This window comes from Passer domesticus, chromosome 13 (genome assembly GCF_036417665.1).
Source record: "Passer domesticus isolate bPasDom1 chromosome 13, bPasDom1.hap1, whole genome shotgun sequence".
Classification (NCBI taxonomy): Eukaryota; Metazoa; Chordata; class Aves; order Passeriformes; family Passeridae; genus Passer; species Passer domesticus.
In genome coordinates, this window is record NC_087486.1 from 14,612,253 (window position 1) to 14,624,269 (window position 12,017).

Genomic DNA, 12,017 nt, shown 5'->3' on the forward strand with positions numbered 1-12,017 from the left:
AAAAAATATAGCATATTTTGAATATATTTGTGAATATAGTATAATTTCCTTATGAATTATTTTTTTAATTTAAAAAGTCTCAAGCTTTATTTTTTTTTATTCAGCTGTGACACTGTAGTCACAGTCTTGTGAAATGTAGTTGTAAGATTTGAACATTCTTTAAGAGAACAAATGATAAATAGAAAGTTGGTTGATATTTGCAAAAAAGAAGAAAGTTTTACCTTTCCTGCATAAAGGACATAGTTTAAAACATTGAAAGGAGTATTTCTACTAATCTAAGTTGAAATTGTATGAGTAAAACTGAAAAAAATATCTGGGCATATGCTGAACACTCATCAGAGATTTTTTTTTGGAGGTTCCATGATTTAGGAGTTATATTCGAGGATTCTGCAATTTATTCAGATTTAAGTACCCATATCCTGAGCAATCCTCTGGATTTAGACTATTTGTGAGAATGAAAGGAATTCTTTGGGAATTTGGAGCTTCCCCTTCAGACTGTTCACTTATGGCAAGATGGTTTTTAACGGCTTGTCTCTGGAGATTAATTTTATTTTACAAAATCATAGCATCATTTACTTGATGATTTTGGCCACAAGAGGTATATTGTGTGCCTTTTAAAATGTCCTGTGTTTTCCCTGTTTACTTCTTTTGGAAAATAACAGTTTTAGATCATTGCCAGCCAGAGCATGTGTGCCTCCTAAGAATCAGGCTCCTAATAATTGAGGAGACTAATTGAGTTCCTCAGAGGAAATATTTGCCAATGGGTGCTTTGAACTCCCTGGTGGTTTGAGACATTTCTGTAGCTGTTTATCTGAACTCCAGGCTGTTGTTGTTCATGTGGAACCCTTGGGCACATTCATGGGCACAATAGGAAATGGTTTGAAACGAAGACCAGTGACCCTTACAGCTCTCTAGAGTGCTGGAAATGTTTTCTGTACAAGGACAGCATGATATGAGTGTTGTGCATGACCTAACCAGTCTGTTGAGGAGCACTTCTGGATACCATAAACAGCACATGAAAAAGTGAAATGAAGCTGTTTTAATCCTGCATAAAAGATCCATTAGGAAACCAGTAGGAAACAAGCTGGTTACAGTAAATTGAAATGGCTTGGAAAATCTGTTTCTTTTTTTCTTCCTCCCATCTACTGTAATTTCTTCAGCTGTTTTAACCTGAAAAGAACAAATTCAGTGTGAATTTTGAAATGCCATTCTCTTGCTTCTAGTTATGTTCATGAGCACCTCTGCATATGTGTATATTGGGCATTTTAGAGGTTTTTCAAAGGGGTATTCCAAATAAATTGCTACATTTCCTACAGCTGAAGCAGCACTTCTTAACAGAATAGCCTTTCACATGCAAATAAATTGTTTTTACCGAACAAAAGTCCTTTGTGTTCAGAAAGAACTGGCAAAAGCTTTTTCCATCCTCTGTGTGCTACTTTAGTTCACCAAGTTAATTTTCAGGTTTGCTTTAACACTTTTGAGAGGGTCAATCTTGCTGTGAAATCCTGAATGCTTGATGTTTTCAAAATTAAGCAAATAGTCAAGAATTATGTCCTGGAGAATGCTTAGATGAGCTCAAGTTGCTGAAATTGTGGTGAATTCTGCAAGGACAGGTTGGACATGTGGAGTTTCTGCAGCTGGACTGCGTAGCTGGGGTTATACAGGTACAAGTGGCATTTCAAATGGGGCTAAATCTATCACTTCCAGGAGGACAGGAGGTTATTCTTTACATTTTAAACCTGTTGCTGTGTTGGTGAATATTGCAAGTGTTTTTATGACCTTCTGTATTGTCATTTACTGTAACTTGAAAATGCTGTGGAAAGTGATAAGAACAATGGTTACAATTTACAGCACCTGTAATTTCTTGCAAGTTTAAATGCCTTGCACCTGACAGATAACTGAATTTGGTTTACTTGAGAGGTTTTTTTTTGCTTTCTGACAGGGATAAGCAGGTTAATTTTCATATTCAGGAGTTCTTCTTGCTTGTTGGCATAGATCTGGGTTTACAGTTGCCTGGATCTTTTCGTGCTGTGATGCCAGTTGAAGGGAAAGGGAAAGGGAGGTTCTGCCTTGGGCTTAGCTGGTGAGTGCCTGCTGGGAGCTGTGCTCTTGTAATTACTGAGAAAAGTCAAGCTCAGAAAGAAATGATCTCCCCAGGAGAAGGAGGTGGTGGTGGAAAGGTAATTTGGCTCTCTGCAGCTACTGCAGGGAAGACTTAGTTAAATGCCACTCTTGCCTTCAGTGTGGTGTTTTAGCAGCTGAAGGCTTTAACAGCTGCTTGGTTGTTTTCACTCTTAAAACCCCACAAAACCTTGACTGTTTGTAGTTGTAGAAGTGCATCTACACATCCATGAAGAGAGACAAGTTTATTGTTTGAAACTAGCTATTCAAGCTTTACCTTGAATATTTCATGAGATTTAGACTTTTAGATAAAGGTCATTGTCATGCAGTGAAGTCCTCCTACAGAAATTACAGAAGTCAAATTTATAAACCATGTAGAACACAGAAATACTTGTTTTTCAGTCGAGGCCTGGTTACATAAGTAGAAATATCATAAATCCACCATATGCACCTTAAAGGTTTCCTTTAGTACTTCCAAACTTGGTTTTGTTCACAATATCAGTTTAACATGATGAAGTAATTGTAGCTATGCTAAAACATCTAGAGATGTTTTTAGACAGTGTTTATATATAACATTGTATGAATAAAAACTTTACCCAGAAGGAATCTGTGAACTCTGTTAAGCAAAGCTACTCTAGAGCAGATAAAGACCACAGAAACTGTTTGCAGGGCTGCCATGGTTGGAGAATTTGATATCTTCAAATATACTCATGGTCTAGCTAAAAGCTACAGCTTTTTTGTTTGGTAACAAAATTGACATCCTTGCTCTACCTGGAAATGCTGCAGAATGATTCCACGACATGCCTGTTAGTTTTCCATTCATTTTTCTTTTCCTGAAACGCTGTTCCCTTCCTTTGCAATCTAAATACTGTTTATTATTAATTGACTCCTGAAACCTAATAAAAATATCTCATTTTGTTGCAAAAGATGACATCACATTTAAAGGGCCTAGAAACATACAAAACATACATTAGAGATCAAGTGCCATTAGGAAGATGTTGTGTGTCTGTGCTGGCAGATTATGGTGCACAGAACCATCAGAAGCCCTACATGAACTACTGTTACAGGAGACAAATCAGTATTTTATTAAGATATTTTTAAAGAAGGCTAGTTTAACTCTATAAAACAACAATTTCAAATACAGTAATTTTGGAATATGCTGCATTCTGTGCAATGTTTTATAAATAACCTATATGATTTAAATATATATTTCTCAGAAACTCACAATATTTTTATAATCAAGTGCCACCAAGTAGCTGTGGTTTGGGTTTTTGGTGGGATTTTTTGACAACTTATGGGGAGTTTGTTGTTTATATTAAATTTTATTTAGGAATGTGTATTTCTAACATTTCTTTCCTCCTCTGGGAGCTGGTTTTAGGGATTATGTTGTTATTTTGTGAACCAGACAAGTTTTTTGTAGCCAGTACTTTTATCTTCCAACAGTCTACCAATTTCTACTGCTCTTCTGATCTTCACGCTATGAATTGTGTAGTGTGTATCTGGTACTTTTTTATTTCCTATAGGAATTAATAATTAGTTAATAAAATATTTTTAAATATTAAACAATAAAAAACCCCAGTGCTTTCCTATCATATTTTCATACAGCCAAGATTCTCCAGTTATGTGTTACAAAGCATTAAATTTTATTTCATGTTGCTAAGATATGCACATTTAAAAATCTAAACAAAACAGCATCTAAGCAGCATCGGTCTGTTCCTGTATCCACCACTGACACCTCCTCACCACCTTCGAGTGGGACAAAAACATTTTGTTCCAATGTTCTCTCTCAAGTTTGATGTAGAAAACCTTTTGAGTGCCAAGCACTGTGGGGATGGCTGGAGGTAAAAACTCCTTGCAGCCTTCCTGAAGGCAAGTGCTTCCACAGCACTGAAATTCCTTGGTTCTGTCCAGGAAAACAGATGCCTTGAGGGGCTGAGTTTGACTCTCTCTTGGAAGCTGAGAGAGAAGTGGATGTTCCTGCAGGGCTGGGGCTGGAAACCTCCCGAGCTTCCCTGCTGCTCTGGGGCACAGGTCACAAAAAGAATTTCACATCCACGCCTGCATGCTCCAGACTTTACTGACTGAGAGGAATCAAAAACCAACAACTCGGGAATCTGGGAAACAGAAGCTAATTGTGACTGGGACGTTAAGGATTAAAGATTGGTAATGGTTCTGAATCCCATCCAGCTCAGATGTTAAAATATGAAACCTGCAAGCACTTAAATCAGTGTTTCAGATTTACCATATATATATCAGTGTATTTCAGATTTAGCACTTAAATCAGAGTATTTCAGGTTTTTATGAGTATTGATGTTTCTTCAGGTCATAAGAAAAACTTAGAGCTTTACTTGTAACCACCTTTGGCTGGACTTCAACTAAAAAGAGTGTTTCTGTTTTGCATAGTTCTCCTGACCCCAGGAATTGATTGGTGCTATGTGGTGAGTCAAAGGAGTGTGGTTTGTTCAAATTAAATTACCTGGATCTTTTGAAAATAAATTGAAAGCATCATATACATTATGTGGGCAAACCCAAATCAGATAGCTTCAAATGAGCACTTTTTGTGCTTGTCAACAAAAAGAAAGGCAAAAGGATGGCTTTTGTATCATAAATTAATAAAAATGGGTTCAATACAGAAAAAAAACTTGCTGGTTTTACTTGTGTTAAAGCTCTTGGTGTTGCTTATTATTATACTTTACCACAGGGGATATTGGTCTTAAAGTATTATTTTAATGCACAAGAATAATTTATACACTAATAAATCCTTCACTGCATCAATTATAAATACTAAAGCAAAAAAGGAATGCTGTTGGCACAGCAGCACAAGCAGTGCATGTACTTGAGTTTAACACAGTGATGTGTTCTGATGGAGTCATTTAATTCTTACCTTTTTTTATAACCACAACCTATTATTCAAGAGCTTTTCTGTCTCACTAAAGGCATCTAAAGACATTAGTAAAAAAATAATTTCCTTCTGAAAAACCTCTACAATAACAACAGTTTTGTTCCTGTCATTTGTGTACTAACAGAAATTAACATGGAAATGGTTTTTAAGTGTCAGTCCTTTAGAATTTTGATAAATTAAGCCATGGCCTATTACAAATTTTCTTCTTAAAGATTTATTTTATAAAGAAATTAGTTCTTCCAGACAAAGTTCTTCAGTGCAAAAATTTTTTAATGTATTTTCAAATGTGTAATTAACTCTAGGAATTCAAGGAACACAGAAGTGTACAAAAAGTGTACAGACATTTAAAACTAACATTGCACAATTAATACAGGATTACTTAGAAAAATAAGATGCAGGGATTAATCTATGAATACCCTGAACCAGGGCTACTTCTAAGAAAAGGTCTGCAGTACATTCCACTTGACTTGCTTTGGGAAACCTTTTCCCCCCTGCCCCCATATGAAAGGTGACCATGTTTTTGTGAGTAAAATAATGGGATCACCAATCATAAATTGGGTTCCATTGGCACACCCTGTGCTAATGGAACCTTGAGTATTTTTGGAGGAAAGAAGTAGCTGCATTGACAATTGATAAAATCTTTTCAGCATATATATTTTTTGTGCAATACAGATCAGTTCACTAAATATTATTTTATGTTCCATTTTTTATCATATATTAATTTACATCTTAAGGCAAAAAAAAATAAATCTGGGGATATTTTGGTACAGCAATAGAGGTCTTAAATGGATGGGCAAATGATTCAGTAAGACAGTAGCCAAAATAGTAATTCCTCTTTATCCAGCAATTGGGTGATGACCTCTGAGGGGTCGTGTTCAGTTTTAGGCTTCCAGGTGTATGAAAGAAATCAACTCACGCCACCAGGATGGCTGTGGCTGCAGCATGGGAGATGAGAGGCAATGAGAACTGGGTTTGTTGAGTCCTTTAGAAGTGAAGATGTAGGAGAGAGGTCTCATTGTCCACGTAGCTCTTCTTGCAGGTGCACTTGGACAGAGCCAGATGTGATGGGCACAGTCAGAATGCAGGAAACTCAGACTGGGTGTCAGGAAAACCTGGAACAGCCTTCCCCAAGAAGCTGAGGATTCTTGTCCTTGAAGATACTCACAACTCAAATTCACTGAACTGGACCTTGCTTGGGCAGGGATTTAAGACAAGAGTTACTGTGACATTCTCTGGTTTTACAACGCCCCAGTTCTTTTCAGAGAAGTCCATTAAATGACTTCCAAAAGGTGTTTTTTTATAACAAACAAAGAAAAGGGCAAAGTTAAAACTTAACCTGAATTCTTTTGTTTGTTGTTTAATATAAGATGACAGCAACAAAAATATTTCAGTGAGGATGTGAAATAATAATAATTGTCTCCTTAGAGGAGAGATTTGTTTGAACAATTTAGGTTTCCCTGAATTTGTTCTTGATAATGTTTTGTTCAAAGCTTGATGAAGATTTTTCCTTTTAGTTGATGTTGCTTATAAATGGAAAATAAAGGCTGTGTGGCATGCTTAGCTTTGTCTACCATTGCTTTTTAAAGTAGAGATTTGAACCTTGTTCTTTTTGGAAAGTTGAAAAAAAGGTCTTTACAAAGCATATGAAAGTGTCCTTGGAAAAAAAAAGAGAACTTCCTTTTCAAAGAATCCATTTCTTTTCTTGAAAATAGTATCTTCATGCACCTTTGTTCAGTGAGCTAATTTAATTAAATTCAATTATTTTGATTTTTCAGATACTCTAATTAAACATTCTTAACCTTTGTGATTTCATAACAGCACATTTTCAGGTGTGTGCTCTCAAGTTCTTTCTGTTTCAATGTCTTTTGAAATGTAAAAGGATGCATGAGGAAGTCAAATCCACCAGAAGCATTTTCTTTTCACCTTTTTTGTCTTTCTCCTTAACTCCTTTTTCTCGGGAGCTGGAGGATCAGGTGGTGGCTTCTGAGGTGAAGCTGAAGCTGGATTTTGCTCTGCATCATCCAGTGTTTTCAAAATTTGATGAAATCTTCCTTCTTGTTGTCTGAAGTCATATTCTACACTATGGGAAAAAAATTGAGAGACCTATGCTAGTAAGTGAGAATTTCTCCCTTTAAAGAACATGTCAAAGGCTGCTTCCCTCACCAGAATAACTTGGTGCTATTCAGTGATACAGCCTGGGTTAGACACAAGGGGTTAAGGGGTTGCTCCTTTGAAAATAAGTTCATATCTTTTTTTTTTTTTTCTTTGAGTGAAAAATGTTACTTTAAGTGAGTTAAGAATTCCAACATTGTGCCCAAAGCAATGGGACAAAAATGAAAATGTACCAGGATGACCTTTCAATACATTTTATTCAAAGGTCAGATTTTGATCCCATTAATCTAACAGTCATGTGCTTGTAATTAAAAACTCTCACATGCTTAACTTTTTTAAATGTGGATGTCTCCCACTAGGACACAGGCTAGCAACAAAAATATATGAAATTAAACAGTATGTAAGTCTTTGAGATAAGTGGTGCTAGCTAAGAGGGAAGTAGCACTCATTTCCTCAATTGAAAGCCCTAATTATTACTGATGTCAAACAAGAGCCAAGACGTTAATTAGATAAGAGCAGATGAGTGCATAGAAATAAATGTGAGGTTCAAGAGTGTCAGTGTGGACAGAGATTGTGCAGTATTGTGTGTACTTTCCCTTTTTCAATCATCTCTTCTGGGCAGGAGAGTGAGTTGTATCAGCTGTGTCTGCTGTGAAGGCTTTAGGGGAGAATGGAAATGTTGTATTTGCCATGATGGGAGGAAAAGAGCATCATTTGGGATGTCACTTCAAGGCCCTGAAGCTGATTTTGACATAGATCAGAAGACATTTTTAAAGTTAGTAAATGTGCAAATCCTTAAAAACTTGAAATTGTACTTTTATATATAATCTATAAACATCATTAATTAGTATGATGTTGTATGTAGTTGAAATTAACTAGAAGATTGTTTCCCTTAATTCATGTGTCTTGGGGTTTTTCATGAAATAATATCACTCAGCAGGTGAAAAGAAAGTAGGAGGATGATTTTCATTTAGAAAAAAGTAGAAGGATTACTTGAACAAGAAGCAATGCATAATATTTAAAAATCAGAAATAAGCGATATAAAATCAGCGCCTCTTGTATTTTATCAGCTTATTACTAAAACTGCAACTTGATACCTTTCAATTTTCATAAACCAAGGGTGCTGGAGAACAAAATGTTGGGTTTATAGAACACATAAGGGTAGGATATGGTCATGTTACTTTTCTCCACCCTTCTTCAGAGTTTTTAATTTGATTTTGGAGTTATCATCTCCAGAGGCAAGAGGTCAATTCAGTCTTCATTTAATACTGCCCATGATAACTGGTTTGGGTTGCTACTTGCATTTGTTTATTACAATACAAACATTTTTATTACATGACCTGGATGGAAAATCCCAAGCCTGGAATCCCTGCTGGGTAGTTAATAAAGCCAAATTTACAATCACTGTTAGGCTGAAAAGCTCTTTATTACTTTAGTGATCAGTGTAATCCACAGGGGGATTTCTGTGAGATTCATGCATTGTTTGACTCTGGGATTGTGTGATAAAGATGGATCAGTGACAGCAACCCAGCACTCTGCATGTGCAGGGCTGCAGAAGTGAGGAGTGAGACTCTTTAGGAGCAGGAAAACTGGGGGCAAGATAAAACACTTGATGTTAATCACAGCTGGGATGCTGTCTTAGGGGAAAATACTTGCATGGACATTTCAGGCCACATAAAACATAGGAATTGCATGTGTTTGTCTGGAGCAAACACTGACAACAATTGCTTCTTTCAGAATATTTTCTAATGAACTTCAACTATTAGTCACTCAGAATGCTTTTTCATAACCACATCCTGTGGAACACCTCTGTAAATCAAAAACTCTTGTTTCCTTACTGTTTCCTCTGTCTCTTAAAAGTGGAAACTTTTTAGAGCACCTGTGTTCTGCACATGTCCTATTAATCATTGCAGTGTGAGCCTCCAGGCACCATTACTGCTGCAAACTACCTGGTAAATCAAAAATACCCCTGAGTTTTTTCTTACTTTCTCTGTTCTTTCCTTTGAATGATGGTGCTTGCTGTTCAAGATCTATCCTGCACTGAAACCATGTAAACTTAAAAACACAGGGTATTTTTGCAAAGAGAGAAGGCAAGGTGGTCTGTATATAAATTCTAGGGAGTGACCTGTTCATGTCCAGGCCAATAAAACACACAAAGATTGTTTGTTCAGAGACCACAATCAAGTAAAGGAAATCCCTTTTTTCTTTTTTTTATGGATACAGTCTGTGCTCTTGGATAAGTTGTGTAACTTCCCAGGGTATCCAGGGGGCTGCGAAGAAGACCTACAGCTTTGTCTCAGAGGAGTTGTGGTGTTTAATTTGTGACATGTTAATTACTTGGAAATTTCATTAGTAGGGGTTTAGGACATCAGTACAGGACTGAGCTGCATGTTGAACAATAGGTTCTAGTGCTGTGTCTAGCTCACTAAGCTCTTTACTAAATTTGGTTCATGCAGTATGTGCAATGTAAAAAACACTTCCATGTGAGTATTTTCTATTAATTATTTCCATTAAAGTTATAGTGATTACAAACTGTTGAAGATAATGGTCTGCCATGTTCTTTGAAATGAAGGAAAAGCTTTCAGCCTCAAGGAGAAATTATCTTACTCTTTATTTTTGTAAATGTACTCAAGTAACCCAAGGTGTGGGGTTTCTGCCTTGTAACTGAGCTTGCAGAGATTGGATAATGTCTTTATAAATTCCCTTGCTGAGTGGACAAGGTACATGTGCAGCACAAGCAAGGCTTTGGGGTTGATGTCTGGACAGCTGAAGGCTCTTAGAGTGTGCTTGTACAGACACAGCATTTGAAACATGCAGCTCCCAGAACACAGCCCTGAAATCTTTCTGGCCATAAGAGTTTAGCATAAACTGCACTTTAAAGCTGAAGCAGTCTACATTCAAATTACACTTTCTGAAATTAATAACAACTGAGGAATTTTGGGGTTTGTTTTGCAGGTTAACATGAACTGTAGCTGTAGCCCACTGGCATTCAGAGAACTGAGAGTTTATCTTTTCCAAGATCTAAAATTATTACAGAAACCCTAGCTTCAAAAAATGTACCACACAGAGGAATTCCATCACTGGAAATGGCATCACAGGTCTTCAAAGCATGCCAGTAATAACACTGTGAAGCTTTAGAGGGAAGTTTCTGTTTGAATTCTCCCAAGTCCAGTCCCCCTTTCCTTTCAGCTACCATCACTGTGAATTGTTTTCTACCTGGGGAACAAACCAAGCACCTCATACAAACCACTTGGTCTTTTCTTAAAAACTGGGTTAGTCACAGTTGAGACATTTTACAGGTATGAGCAAAGCAGTGTTTTGTGCAGCTGGGGGTGTCCAGGCAGGACAGGAGTGTGGGAGGAGCAGGGTACCTGTAGATGATGCACGCCGTGTTCTGGCAGGTGCTGCAGTTGTTGAGGTCCTGCCCAGTGTGGTAGAAGTTTCTCCTGGAACAGACAGCAGCTCATGAGATGTGGAGTTACAGGCACAATAACAGAGCTCTGAGTCGTTTATGAACACAAGCCATTCTGTTCACCACTTCTGTTAGCTCTACTTAAAATTCTAGTATCAAATTTTAAGCTGGAAGGTTTCTTTAAAAACACACAAACCCTGTGAGCCTTGTCCTGACCTCTCCCACCTCATGCTGTTAAGAGTTCTGATTGTTGGTTCTGGTATGAATACTTGTTATGAAAACACTTAGACATGAGACTGCTTCTAACAAACACACTTTCAAGTATTTGAAAATCCATGCAATTTGCTGAATCAGTCTGATCTCTACCCTTATGCTTCCAGTCTTCCCTTTTCATGTTTCCTTATTTGAGTATAACCAAGTCAGATTTTCACTGCTACTAAGTTATAAATTTGTAGCATTGAGAAAAAAAGAAAAGTGAGTTTTTGTGCTTAACACCAGCTAGAGCTGAAATACTTTTATGATGGAGAGATCTGCATTAGAAACAGGTTGAGATTGGTGGCTCATTATGTCTGAAGAAAGAGTAACAATTATATTTAACAAGTTTTATTTGAATTAGGAGAGATCAGTTGGTACCAAAATAATTTTCTGATTGTTTTGGGAAAAATGGGAGTTCTTCATGTGCGTTGTTGTGCTATCAATAAAAGCACTTGGAACATTTAGTGTTACTGTGAGGTGAATCTGCCAAGGTGGATTGAAGCTTCTCATTGAATCTCAGAGTGGCACTTCAGAATATTTGACTTTTTTTTTCTTTTCAACCATGTGGTAACTGAACAGAAATAGATTATGAATATTGCTGGATAATCTGACCATGCTTCACTGCAAATTAGTCTTTGCTATGGGCAGATTCACAAAGGTAATTGAGACTTGGGTTCTCCCCTAGAGAGCTGCATGCAGGGAAAGGGTGGCTGTTCTTTTCTGTCCCTTCTGTGGAACCTCAGTCAGGTGGTGTCTGGATGAAGATAACAGAAAAATGACTGCTTAGGCTTGAGACATACTTGGATCCCTGCCTCCAATCCTGCCTCTAACCTGAATTTTTGGTTTGCCGTGTTGTAAATGTTTTTGGGTTTTTTTTTTGGTTTTTTTTTGCATTTTTGCCATTAGTCTGTCTATGTGGATTTTGTCTCTTGTGTTTAGGCTGTTACAAATTTGGTGCTAGAAAATCATATGGAACAAGCCTCTGAGAGAGGGTATGGAACACTGAGGGAGGAGCTGAATTGTATGGGGAAAATGTTAGAACAAGAATTTAAGTGGGCGCAGTGGAAGCTAAGGAAAGTATTTTCATGCTAACAACCAGATGGACATTAGCTGTTAATGTTTCCAGATAAAAAAAGGTAATAGGCATGGAGTAAAGTCGCATACTAACCTGATGTATATAGTTTTAAAAATTTTAATGAGTGTAAATTCTTATTT

The 12,017-nt window shown here is 37.0% G+C and overlaps 2 protein-coding genes across 2 annotated transcripts in view; one reads left to right on the forward strand and one right to left on the reverse strand.

The window, feature by feature from the left end:
• Positions 1-12,017, forward strand: part of DOCK2 (dedicator of cytokinesis 2) — a 159,537-nt gene that overhangs the window by 62,616 nt on the left and 84,904 nt on the right. The gene's annotated exons all lie outside the window — the stretch shown is intronic.
• The window catches only part of INSYN2B (inhibitory synaptic factor family member 2B), a 29,889-nt gene continuing 22,395 nt past the window's right edge, over positions 4,524-12,017 (reverse strand). The window contains exons 3-4 of the mRNA XM_064387475.1: positions 10,507-10,581; positions 4,524-7,103 (exon numbers count right to left, since the gene is read on the reverse strand). Of these exons, the coding sequence (XP_064243545.1) occupies positions 6,917-7,103; positions 10,507-10,581 (262 nt within the window). The 3' untranslated portion in view covers positions 4,524-6,916. The remainder of the gene's footprint in view (positions 7,104-10,506; positions 10,582-12,017) is intronic.